This window comes from Mustela erminea, chromosome 14, assembly GCF_009829155.1.
Source record: "Mustela erminea isolate mMusErm1 chromosome 14, mMusErm1.Pri, whole genome shotgun sequence".
NCBI classification, from domain to species: Eukaryota; Metazoa; Chordata; class Mammalia; order Carnivora; family Mustelidae; genus Mustela; species Mustela erminea.
Genome location: NC_045627.1, coordinates 67,938,252 through 67,951,237, shown reverse-complemented (window position 1 = coordinate 67,951,237; position 12,986 = coordinate 67,938,252). Strand labels below are relative to the sequence as shown.

Genomic DNA, 12,986 nt, shown 5'->3' with positions numbered 1-12,986 from the left:
TAGGGTGAATGATTTCATCTCCCTCCCCACATCCAATACATACCATGGGAGAGCCCTGGGCAGGCTTTTAGAAGAGTCTGAGGGAAATTCTTGGCTTGGTGTGATGGTTAAAGTTATGTGTCTATTTGACTAAGCAGTGGGGTACCCAGATATTTGGCCAAACATGACTCGGTGTATCTGCGAGAGTGTTTCTAGATGAGATTAATATTTGAATCAGTAGACTGAGTAAATAAAGCCCATTGCCCTCCCAATGTGAGTGCCCTCATCCAAGCCATGAGGGATTGATTAGAATAAAAAGGCTAAGTGATAAATAATTCTTTCTCTCTGCTTGACTATCTTCAAACTGGGACACTGGTCTTCTGCCCTCAAACTCAGACTCAGACTGGAACTACAACATCAACTCTCCTGGGTCTCCCACTTCCCACCTATAGTTAGGACTACTTGGCTCCCGTTATAGTGTCTGATAATTCCTTATAGCAACTTCTTTTACCTACATATACATCATATCCTATTGCTACATATCCTACATATATATACACACACACACACACACACACATATCCTATTGCTTCTCTTTCTCTAGAAAGCCCACACTAACACACTTGGAAATAACCTTGGTATCTTCATTTCCATTCCTCTAGAAACACACCCTGAAACGAAGACTTGAATTCAAGGAGGTTTTCTGGGAGGTGACCCCAAGAAATACTGTTGGGGGGTAGGGACATGAGAGAGGGATGGGAAGGTAGCTCATAATGCAAATAAATTACCACAGTAGGCAAGTGGGGCTTAATCCCAGTGGAAAACAAGTCTCAGATTTACTCCACCTCGAAGTGTAAGGGAGTTGGGTGTTTATCCACCAACTTCCCCTGATCTTTGATAAGTGGCTGCTCTGTATCCCTTGATGGGAATAAATTCCCTGACACTGATCAAAGTGAGCTCCAGCAGGCAAACAGCCGCTGGTACTGGTGGTTAGAAGTCAGGCCAGCATGCAGATAAACACCGCGTGCCAAAAGGATACAGGCAGGGAACCAACAGATTTGCCGCAAATGGACAGACACTCAACCTATCCCACTTCCTGCCTAGGCAAATCATGAGAACATTCTTAACCAACATAATAGCCTACAATACTAGACCCTTTATGTGCACTGTCTCTAAGCTTACAAACAATCCAATAGTTCACCATTATCCCAAATTAACAGCCAGTGAAACTGAGGCTCGGAGATCTGTTCAAAGTCACTGTTGCTTGGGGGACCTTCTCATAACCCAAAAGACATTTCAAGGTCATGATTAATCTTCCAATCAAAAATTTGCTTTCGAGTATAAGTATCACTGACAGGAACAGTGATATGCGCCACTCTTTTGCCTCTCAAAATAGTTTCCTCTACCTACCACCACCCTGGAAAACACATTTCTCTGCATCTCCAGTTTTCTGGTTCTGAGACTCTTACTGTAACAAGTCCCTCCACTACATGTAATCACATTCAGATATGGTGCCTTCAGCTACTTTTCGAGCCCTGAAAAATGTTCAACTCAGTAATTGTTCTCCGTCTCCCACTGAGAACAGATCTGAGAAAGAAAAAGTTCATTTCTGAGGCAGCAGTGTAATCCTTAACCTGACTGTAACCATCTGGAAGAGAAAGTGCCGACCTCACCAGAGACGCCAAGAAGACCTGGGCACTACCGAATCAGGCACGTGGGATCTGAGCCCTGGGGAGAGAGAACGGAGACGCCCAGGGGTGCAGGTCCTAGGACTGGGGAGCAGCAAGAAGAGGCCTCCCCACCCCTTCAAGACACTCATTCTTTACCCAGGCAGCTTTAAGTGTTTAAGAAAGTATTTATTCCGTTCAACTCAGTAGGCTTCTACTGACTGAAGCAGCCTGTGCACATCACGCAGGCACAGGAAGCAAAGGGACCCAGAGGGAGAAAACGCACAGAGACAGGGGAACCAAGCCTGAGCACCACTTCCTGCTGAATATAATTCTAGAGTCTTCACTGGGTCAGGGATGGGTTGAATGACTGCAGAATGGGCGTATTTGAACAAAACACCCATTTCCTTGTTTTCTGCGGAGAGCGGCTGAATGATCAACCTCCCAGGACTGAAATGCCCGGTGGTCGATCAACACGCATCTATGGGTCAGCAAACACCCCCTCCCACAATGCACCTGCAGGATGCCGTTTCTCCTCTTCTCTCCTTTGGGACAATTCCTTGTGCCGCATTGTTTTTTATTATTTCGTCCTATTTATTTTCACTTCTTTCCCAGGACAACACTCCCTCTAGTGTCTGTGGAGGGATCTCGGGTTCCAGTCTTGGTACCTAGGGTGCAGGCGGGAAGGGAATTCGAGCCTGATCTTGATGAGTAGAAATCACGACAAGATAACTAGTGGCTTGGTCAGTGTGATATTTCTGGGAAGGAGGCTGCAGATATTCTGCAGGTAGTTCTGGTCATGGCTAGTCCCACTTTACACCAGGCATGAAGCAGAGAGAGCCAGGAGATCAAGAGGAGGAGCAAAGCTGAAACACTGAGGTCTATCCTATGGTTTCCATGTAGATGAGTCTTTGGCCCTGCGGGCTCTATTTGCCACCCAGCCTGCCAGCAGCCCACGGTTCTCCTACTTTCCTGAAGCTACACATCTCACTTGCTTCCTTCAAGAAGTGTTCCAAGGTTGGCTGTGAGGCCTAATTAGGGATGCCCAAGCCAAGAGAGGCTACTCTTCACCTGTCTGGGCACCTTCCTTAACCCTTCAATGAAATCCCGCCCTAAATGGCCAAGAAATAAGCTATTCATTAGTGTGATTTTTAAAAAAATTTTTTAATTTTTTTCATTGCTTTTCAGTGTACCAGAATTATTAGCGTGATCTTTAACCTTGTTCTAACTATGTGACTCTAACCATTTCTACTACAAATTCTGAAAATGAGTTTCAAAGGCCCCAGTCATTCGCTTCTCTATCTCTTCCACTGTCTGTGTCAGCGCAACTCAGAGAGATATCACAGAGGCTCATCTGCCTGAGGACCCCAACGGGAGGTGCCTGAAGTGAGCATCTCCTGGAGGGTCTGGCCACGGCTTTGCCACCGGCTCCCTGGAAAACCTGGAGCAGGAACCTCCTTCCTCCACTTCAATGTTTCCATCTGAAAAGGAAGGGAAAGCTGTTTCCCATATAAAAATAACAACCAAAGCAAACCGCCGAAATGGAGGGCTTACCACGGGCCTGACACCTCTTTTAAGCACTTTGCCATGTTCATGATCTCACTGAATCCTTCCAACAGCCCAATACAAGGGAGACTATTAGGACCCATCTCTTTTTATAGATGAACAAACAGTGAAGAAAGAATAACAACTTGCCAGCTCTTCCACAGCTAGGAAGAGACAGAGGCAAGATTTGAACCCAGGCACCTGTTTCCAGAACCCATGCTGTTCTTTACTATGCGACTGCTCCCCCAAAGTTCTGAAGAAGATTGCATTTGTGAGAATACACTCCCCAAGTATGAATTCACACCCAGACCAAGTAACCCACAATGTGCAGCCTAAAAGGATCCTGGATTGCCCTATCTAGCTCTATTTCCAGTTTCCCTCCTAAACTGGGTTCTTATCCAGTGGGTGCCAAGCAACAGGCCCCCCACGGAGCAGCGGGCAGCTCTGCTGGCCAACAGTCCTGTGTGGTCAGCCCCCCTGTGCTCCAAGTTCCTCTCTTCTCAACCCCGTGGGGATGGTTTCCTCTGCTCCCCAGCAAGGAGTTAACAGCAGAAAGCTATTTGCGCAATCCTGAAGTTCTTAGACTCCATTACTTTTTCCAAATTTACTACAGCACATTTATTAGCGTACTCTAAAGAAAAGCATTTCCATAAATAATTAAACCCCAACTACACTGATCAAAATAAATGAGCAAAATGTGCCTGGTGATGCAACCAGGCTTGATTCACTCACTAACTCGAATAACGAGGTGACTCATAAGAGGCCCCCATTAACGACAGTTAGGAAGATACAGCTTGTCCAACATTGAGGAGTTTGGTATTTATGGTGTACAGTGGCGGGTGGGCGGGATGGATGTAGGACATGGTCAGGGAATCAGAGGGACACACTAATCCTGGGCCTGTTTGGGTAGCCTCATATATATTTGTCCTTAGCCTCAGTCTATCCTACCTATAAAATGGACAGCATCCTACCTCTCCTGAGCAAAAATGCATAAGTCCTCTTAGAAGAAAAATGGCTTGTAAGCCCCAGGAGAAAGGAGAAACCTGGGAGTAAGGGATGGCTATACAGAGAAAAGGAAGAGTAGAGTCCAGACGACAGGATGCCATGTTTCTGTCTGAGCCTCTCAACCCTCATCTCTATGCAGAATGAGTTGATGAAGACAATTACCCATGTGCACCTGTATCCTTGACATTCTGTGAGTCTCAGTGCTGTAGTACCTCCCCCAGGGACCCTCTGTCCTCTGAGCTCATAGCCTGAAATGACGGCTTGACAATTAACTACACACCCCCCATGGCTTCTATCTTGGTGTCATGTGTTATTCAACTTTACTGAGAGCAATCTCACATCCAAAGCATATTGGAAGGACCTTGAGGCAAATGCTGTCTGATCCTTGTTTGTCTGTCCCTCCACTGCACCCCTACCAGCCCCACATTGCCCAGAACACTGCCGCATGCATAGGAAACACTCAGCGAATGGCTGAATATCTTCTGTAAGTCCATCTGATCTCCGACGTCCAAGAGGAAGCAGCCAGGATTACTGTCTAGTCCCTATTTCTATCTTCTCACTTAGTGGCATAGAGATGCCTCCAGATCTTGGGCTACAATTTATATACGAAATAATCAATCAGGTATATAAACTCAATGCTGTTGAGAGACAGTGTCAGCCTGTCCTTTCCATGCAGCTAAGGCATTGCCTGGTTCCCTGAAGTCAGTTCAGCGAGTGTATACTGAGCCATGGACAAGGCCTGTGCCACATGCCAGGAGGAGAAGAGCAGAACTCACGCTGCGGGGTGGGGGAGGGGTGGTTGTAGTTATTTCATCCTCACCCCTCATCCCTCACCTCGAAAACACTTAACAAAATAATACAAAATTAAAATAAACAAGTACTCAACTGAATCATAATTCTGTGTGTGGTACAGTCTTTAAATTCTCCAATCAAGAAAAAGGGAAACAAAGGCTCTTAAGGAAAGTTCTGTAGAGACACCGCATTTGAATCTAGAGCAGAGCTATGAAACACAGGGGCATCTCAATAGAGGAAGAAGGGCAATCCAAGTGGAGAAGACCTCATGGGCAAAGGCTCGCAGTCAGCGGAGTTTGGGACAAGGAAGGCGCTCCCTTGGCTAGAGTGAAGGAACTCAACATGAAAGAGTCAGACAGAGAGGCAGAGAAGTAAACCCAGGACATACACAGTGAAGGGCCCTGAACGCCAGGCTAAAGGACTTTGGGTCTGAATCCAAGAAGGGAAGGCACTGGAGCCGGGAAGTAGACATACTCCCTGAAAAACGCCTGGTTACAGAAACTGTCAAGTGATGGAGAACCCAGGAATGAAATCACTGACATCCCAAGGGACAAGAACTTCTAATTCCTTGGTCGCTTCTGCCCAAGAAGACTTGAGGCTGTCACTCTTCACCCACTTGGTGGAATAAGGCTGAGTCCCTCCTGCATGGGAGGCAGAGCCCTCTCATCTTCACTCACTGCGGGCAAAACCAGAGCACCATGCAGACCCTTCTCTCTGTCACCCCCCACACCAGCAGGTGAGCATGGCTTGTCAGCTTCCACCCACCCCCTCCCCCCATGCCGGTTCCTCCCACCCAAGGTGGCAGGCTGATGCTCACCTCCCATATTTCCACCTCCAACTCCATAAGACCCCTTTCCTCCAGAGCTTGCTGAAAAATGACCCTTCAACGTTTTCCTGCAATAAGCAAAGTCTCGAGCCTGCCCAGAGGCCAAAGAAAGCAGGAAATCAACAGGTGAGTCAAGCCACCAGCCCTCAGATGTACCTAGCCTTGGATGAACCCCTGGCACAGACCCTCACTCAGCAGGTCTGGCTCTGTGCATCTCTCTGCTCCTTAAGGGGTGATTCAGGCCCCACCCATCATCCAGTTCCAAAACTCCCCAGTGACAATAAGAGATTTACACAGCCCGAGGAAAAAGCAGTTCTCCCCTGTGCCCCCTGAGCCTTCTAGCCACTGGAGCCACAACCTGCTCCCCCCCTTCTCTTAAATCCAACACAACTGAGGAAGCCACTTCCCAGCACTCCTTCTTTGCCAACTACGAAGCAAGTTCCAACCACTGCAACTCTGCAATCATTAAATCAGACCTCCCAATTAAGGAGTTTGCAAATTCTGCTCACCTTGGAAATCACCGCAGGATCTGAGAAGCAAATCACACCCTGTAACCCAGCCATCAGAAGAAAGGCAGAGCAGACAAATAGAGACAAATAGCCTGAGTCCAGACCCCTCCTCGCCCCCCCACCCCCAACCCCAGGCCAACGGTGACTGTTCTGTCCCAGCTCCATCCCAAAGGAGAGGCTCCCCTTGTAATATTAATTAAAAACAGATTCTTTTTGGCAAACCCCAGAAGAACAGTTTCAGTGGCAGACTTCTTTATTAAGCCTCTGCGAAGGCAAAATGCATTAAGATATTGTGACACGAGAACTGTGAACAGAGAGGATGAAGGCAAGACAATGCAGCCAAAAGCCATTTGAAAAATCTGTTTGAGAGCCACAATTAGCTGCTCCAGTGAGTGAAATACAATTAATCTGATCAAAGCTGTCACTATTTTGCACATTAGGAGTAAATATTTTAGAACACAGTCCAGCTGAATTAGTTAAAGGTATGAAATCCCGCCTGGGAACATCTGTGTGTTCTACCTCCTGGAGTGCTAGGGAAGGGGGATCCGGAGAGGACCGGAGAGGACCCGGGAATCATCAGCATTCCCTGCTTCTCTTCACCAAGGTGCATTGTTGGGCACATTAATTGAAAAGTATCTGGCAAGTCATTCCTACCAGACACACACTGCAGGGGTAGAAGCCTGCAAATCGCGCTCCACTGCCAGTGAGCTGCTGGCAAGAAAGGGGGGTGAACGAGGGAGACATCAGCATTCTCAGCTCAGCACCAGGAAGGGGGATCCCCGGCCAGGGTTACTCCAAGGAGGAGGGGGCACGGAGAAGTGGACTGTCGCCTTCACAACTTTCCAGTCTCCAGAGCCATGCTTTGCCAATTCACAGAGCAAACAGAAGGCATTCTCCTTCATTGGATGGAGAAGGGGAGAATGATGTTTCTTTTTTCTGTTTCCTTGCAAGCCCTGGGGATGGAACTCCCTCTGGGTGTTTGTGAAACACTCTCTTGCCCCTTAATCACCAGGAGCCCAGCTGGAGACTGCCAGAGAGAGGGTGGCAAATGTCCCTCTAGAGTAGAGGCTCCAAGCCCAAGTCCCCTCACATCTCCCCAGAACCCCTGGCAGGGCAGTAAGGGTCAGAGAGGGACAGTCTCCAGCAACTTCTTGACAGCTCGTGGCTCAAGCCTTCTGTGCACTTCCTTTTTTGCCCCCAAGCTATCTGACCACAGTCCTTGAACCAAAGTGAATCCATGACTACAGCCTTGGACAAGGATTTCCCTCTGCCCCCTGACATCCCTGGGCACACCTGGACAAATGGCGCAGACCATGTCCAGCTCTGCATGCCTGGCGCCAAAATGTCAGAGTGGACTTTGATTTCAGTTATATAGACTGACTGAAAACCCTCCCCCAGTGGGAATTCAAGTCAAGGATGAGGTCCACCAAAGGCATTTGGAAGGAGGCCAGGAAACCCCAGTATGTTCACAATTAAACTGGTAGCCTTCCCAGAAAAGGACATGTTTAGTACTTTGAAAGTCAGAAGAGAAGAGGGAATTCTCTTTTCATGCCAAAAGAGCCTAGTGCCAGGACATCTCCCTCCACTTTGAAACCAATGATGAAGGAAGCTTCCAGAAAGTTCATCATCCTCCTCGCTGCTCACCCTGGCTTTTATTTACAGCATCTTCTTTCGTTGTCTTCAGGAAAGGGGGATGGGGAATAAAACCAACCTAGTAATGTTGCAGACACTGGTTTCCCCGTTCTTCCCACAGGGTATTTCCTTAAAAATCTCTCAAAGACAGAACCACATGAACATGTTTCCCCCTCTTCCCTCAGAGCAACACAGACCTGATCCTCAATGAAGCCTTTCCTGCTGATACTGTCTGTACAGTATGGTCCCAGGAGGTAGTAGTGCCTCTCCCCCAGAAAGGAAGGACAGGACAACAAGATGGGGTCCCTGTACCCAACGTGTGTTGCCTTGTCCTTTGCTTGAACAGTTAAGACTGGCCAAGAACACAACCAGTAAGCATCCTGAGAGCTGTTCCTGGATTGCCCAAATCTCACTGCTGCCCCTAAGGGCTCCAAGGCCAACAGGTCCATCCCCACCCCCAGGAGCTTCTGCCCCTCTTTCACCTACAAGCTATTTCCCCTGGTTGGGTGGCTGGGACTAGACTTGTCCCCTCACTTCCTCTGCTGCACATCTGCCTGGAAAATGACCAGAGAAGGTCATGCACATGTTACTGTTTGCAAAAAGGATCCTCTCTAAAGTGCCATCGACAAGTCAACATACGAAAAAATGATCCATAAAATTAAAGCACAGACAGAAGAAAACTCTTTAGGCGGAGTGAATTTATATTGTCCAAATGTGACAGTAATAAAGTCATAGATACGTGAGGACAGCACCTCCTCCTCCTAGACATACATTCACTTCCACACATTCTCCTCATCCTTCTTGCCCAGTGTGAACGTGAACACACACACACACACACACACAATTCCTCATTATCAAACTAAAACTTAGTTGAGATTCACACCACCTGCTGTCAGAGAATTCCCTCTCCCTCTCTCCTCTGGGGACTTGCAAGTCTTCAATCACCCATCCCTGCCAGGGCACGCCATACCCACCCCCTCCCCCTGCCCAGAGTTGTGCGCTCCGAAGCCATGGAGGTCTTCGCCGGAGGCAGATGACGCCAGCCACCGCACCGCTGGGGAGCCAGACCGCACACATCCTTCCACCCCCGCCTCTGTACCCTGCCTGGGCTGCCCGCTCCGTCCTGTGTGTCATTAAGAACCAGGAAATCTGCATGAGCAGCGCCGACGTCTACGCTCTGCGGACTCGTGCCTTTCCTGTTATCCACTCCTTACCCCTGTGACACCCCCAGGCCCTTTTAAAATAAGGCTAGAATTTTCCAGGGAAATCTTTAATGCCAGTCATAAGAGAAACACAAAGGGGAGGGGCGGTGCTTTCCGATCAAATGAGTTCCCCAAAGCTGCCTATAGACATCCATCACCCTCCAGACTCTGCCCAGCGCCGGGTTCTGATTTGATCCGGAGAGCCAGAGAAGCGGAAAGGATTTTTGCAAGACAGGCTGAAAGTGGGGGCCGTGGACTGGAGGGGAGTGGGGGCAGATCGCGGGAGGCCGCCCCCCACCACCACCTCCGCCAGAGATCGCGTTACCAGCCGTTTCTTGGCGTGGCTGCACGGCGTTGGGGCCCGGCGGGAGGCTGGCTTTGCCGGCTGCAGTAGCTGCCCGGGCCGCCGGTGCTCCGAGCCCCACGCCCGGCCGCCAATGCGCCGGGGCCGCCGGAGTGGACTCAAGGGCGCCACCTGTCGGTACAGTTTCTCTCAGGGGAACCGGGCCGCAGAGAGAGAGCGGGTGGAGAGGTGCGCAGAAAGCACGCGGACCCAACTCCTCTCCCGGAGCCGTTTGTGCTGCGGGACGCAGCAGCCGAGGCGAGTTGTTTTTTGTTTTTGTTTTTGCTCAGAGACTTAGGTGTGCTTGTGCATGCGTAAGGGTGAGGGGTGAAGAATGGGCGGTGAATTTCACTTCACGCTTTAAACTTTTTTTTTTTTTTTTTAAACTGCCTCTTTCCAAGATTTCCAAGCAGCTGCCTGGGTTTCGAAGGGGGCTTAGCTGACCTGAAGGCCCGCGCTCGGGCGGACTAGGCGCAGCCTCCCCCCGGGCTGGGAGAAAGCGCGCCTGGAGCAGAAAGCAGCGACCGTAAGGCCGGCAGGAGTCTGGGTGTCCGAGCGGCCTCCAGCTCCTGGGTTCCCTTTCGCTTGAGTGGAGGGCAGAAGGGGGGAAGCTTGGCGGTCGCAGGAATCCGTCAGTTCGCCAATTCAGGCCGCGTCCTCACCCACGAATCCAAGCTCCCGACCGGAAAACTGACTCCCCGAGCCGAGTACCAGGGAAAGGGACCACAGATCCCTCCCCTGCTCATCTTTAAAACACGTCCCCTCTCCCTTCCGGGCGGCCCCAAATCTAGGGTCTCCAGCAAACAAACGTACACTCCATCTTACAAGAAACTCCACTAACCTGTTGGGGGCGTGGGGGAAGCCGGATGAATCTGTTCTCTCTACAAGTCAGGGCGCCCCCGCCTCTGCCTCGACCCTCGAGCAACTATCTGTCCCCGGTTCCCGCCCTCCATTCTGCCCTGGTGTCAGGAGACACACAGATCCGCCGCGGGGCGGGTACTCACGCTGCTGTTGTGTCCCGACCAGTGCACCATGGCTTGATTGTGGGCCGAGTCCCCGGTCAGCGCGAACGAGGTGCTGGGCAGCCGGAGCTCTTCGGCCGCCGCCCCCCCGGCCCGCGGCGCCTTCACCTCCTCCCGGAGACCCTTGGCCACAGGGCGGCTTCCTTTGGAACCATCGGCCAAGGCAGTGGCTCGGGCGTCCCCACGTTCCAGGCCACTGGAGGGTTGCTCCCGGCGACTTCTCCTCGCGCCGCCAGGTTTGCCCGGAGCCGGGGCGCCTGGTCCCCACCGCGCGCCTACCGGCGATGGTCCCCCGGCTTCTCCCTGCTTCTTTCCAACGCTGCCGCTGCCGCCGCCTGGCTGGGGCAGAGGCTCTGGTCCGGGCCGGCGCCCCAGTGCGGCGCCTCTCCGCGCCGTCACCAGCTCCTCGGGCCACTGGCTTACCACTGCCCGCGGGAAGAGAGGAAGAAGCGCCGGCGGCCGCGAAGCCGGGGCCGCGGGGCGCCCAGGACCGCCCGTCGCGCCCCAAGTGATCTCGGCGCCGGCCAGGACCCACGTCGACAGGAGCAGGAGCCCCGTCCGGGCGAGAGGCGCCCCGGGCCAGCCTGCGGGGCGCTCCGTGCGCGCTGCCTCCATCCCGCTGCGGCTGCCGCGGCTCGGGCTGCCGAGAGTGTGGCGCCCGCCGAGGTGCGGGTCCGGAGCGGGGGGTGTGCGCGCGCCGGCGAGCCAGCGAGCGAGTGTGTGTCGGGGGGAGTGGGGAGGGGGCGGCCGGGAAGGAGGTGGCTCGGGCTGGCGCGCCTCGCGGGTCCTCTCCACTCTTCCCTCCACGCTCTCGATCGCTCGCTCTCTCTTCCGAAAAAGGGTGATTCCAACACCCGGGAAAAATTAATAAATGCCCCCTCGGTGCTTTTTCCCCCTTAAAACAAGACCCCCCAAATCTTCCTCACCGAGCTCCTCCAGAAATTTTGTTAAAAGGAGTGTTCAAAGGTAATGAGAAAAATCCTCTTTTAAAACATGAAAATCAAGCCGGATCCAGGAGGAGGGGCTGGCGACGGACCCCAATCCAGAGTCTCTCCGAAATCCAGCCTCCAACCTGCTCCCGCCGAAGAGTTGGGAGCCGCTTCTGGCCGCGTTTGGGGGTTTACTCTTCGGGCCTGTTGTGGGGAACGGGAGATGGCGTGCAGGGAGGGGGGGGTCTCGAGGGAGGAGGAGGAGGAGTAAAGTGTTTTCAGCGCCAACTGTTCGGGTTCCGAAGGCGAGGGGGAGACCAGAGCCTTCGCGTGAGGAGGCAGCGCGCGGAAGCCGAGCGCGGGATGGACCCGGGACTCCGCTGGCTGCTCCCGGGCCCGCCCCCCCCCCCGCCGTCCCCCCCGCCGTCCCCCCCGCCCCTCAGCCCCTCACGGCTTGCGCCTCCGCCCGGTGCGGGGGCGCGGGGACTGCGTGCGTGCGCGTGCGTGCGCGCAGGCGGGAGAGGGTGAAGCCAGGGGTGCGCCAGGGGCTGGCGGGCGGGCGAGCGGGAGGGCGCCGCAGGGTGGGGGCACCTGGCAGAGCCCGGGGCTGGTTCGGTGTGCGGGGGCGCGCGGCTCCGTGCGTGCGCGTTTGCACGCGTATGTGTGCGTGTTAGTGTGAGCCACGGGGCGTGGGGCAGGGAGGGGTCCGCTCGGGCCGTGGGCGCGCGCCGATCACGCACAGGCTGTGTTTGCATTTCCTGAGCCTGCGAGTCCTCCGAAAGGCAATATTGAGAAGGCGACCGCCCTGGAGAGCCCCCTCCTCCAGGCGCTCCGCGTACCCATGCTCCCCCACCACCGGCGGATGGAACCTGGTTATTCCTTAAGCCTCCTGCAGGGCGAGGAGAGAGCAAAGGGAGGCGCCGGCAGCAGGGTCAGGGGTTTGCCAGCTCTACCCCGATCCACGGCTCTCCTTCCTGGGACCCTTGGTAGGAGGTTAGGAAAAGCAGTGGCGATCGGTTGTTCCCACTGCGGGGGCGGAATCCAGCTCCCATCTTCTAGCTTGGGACTGAGGTCGTGCCCTCACTCTTCCTAGATTCATTTCTGAGCGGGCTCAGTTGTTCCTTCAAAGCGTTGACTGCCAGTGAGAGGACCCCCGGCGCAGCGCGGGTTTATCAGCGCTCCCCACCCACGCCGTACCAGAAGCGCAGCCTGGGCGCAATCTGGGCGAGGACCCTGTAGGAAAAGGGAGACTTCGGAGAGATGAAAATTAAACTCGAGGACGAGGAGATGTGGTTTGTAGGCCCCGGCGCGTAGTGCCGCCCGCCGCCTCCAAGAAGTTCCGGTGATTTCTTGGCGGTTGGAAAGGCGAGAAGCGCGGAGCTGGAGAAGGGGTTCTTAAGAAACGAGGATAGGGAAAGGGGGCTTGGAGAGCGTGAGTTCCGAAACCCCTTCCTCTCCTCCTCGGGATTAGAGAAAGAGTTCTTTTGCGGGTGACGGTTAAAGCATAGCCAGAGGGAGGGAAACGCGGAAAGAGT

At 53.1% G+C, this 12,986-nt stretch overlaps 1 protein-coding gene across 1 annotated transcript in view; it reads right to left on the bottom strand.

Annotated features, from left to right (window-relative positions):
• Nucleotides 1-11,839, bottom strand: part of SORCS3 (sortilin related VPS10 domain containing receptor 3) — a 593,475-nt gene extending 581,636 nt beyond the window's left edge. The window contains exon 1 of the mRNA XM_032313389.1: nucleotides 10,505-11,839. Coding sequence (XP_032169280.1) covers nucleotides 10,505-11,137 — 633 coding nt within the window. The 5' untranslated portion in view covers nucleotides 11,138-11,839. The remainder of the gene's footprint in view (nucleotides 1-10,504) is intronic.
• Nucleotides 11,840-12,986: the final 1,147 nt, after the last annotated feature.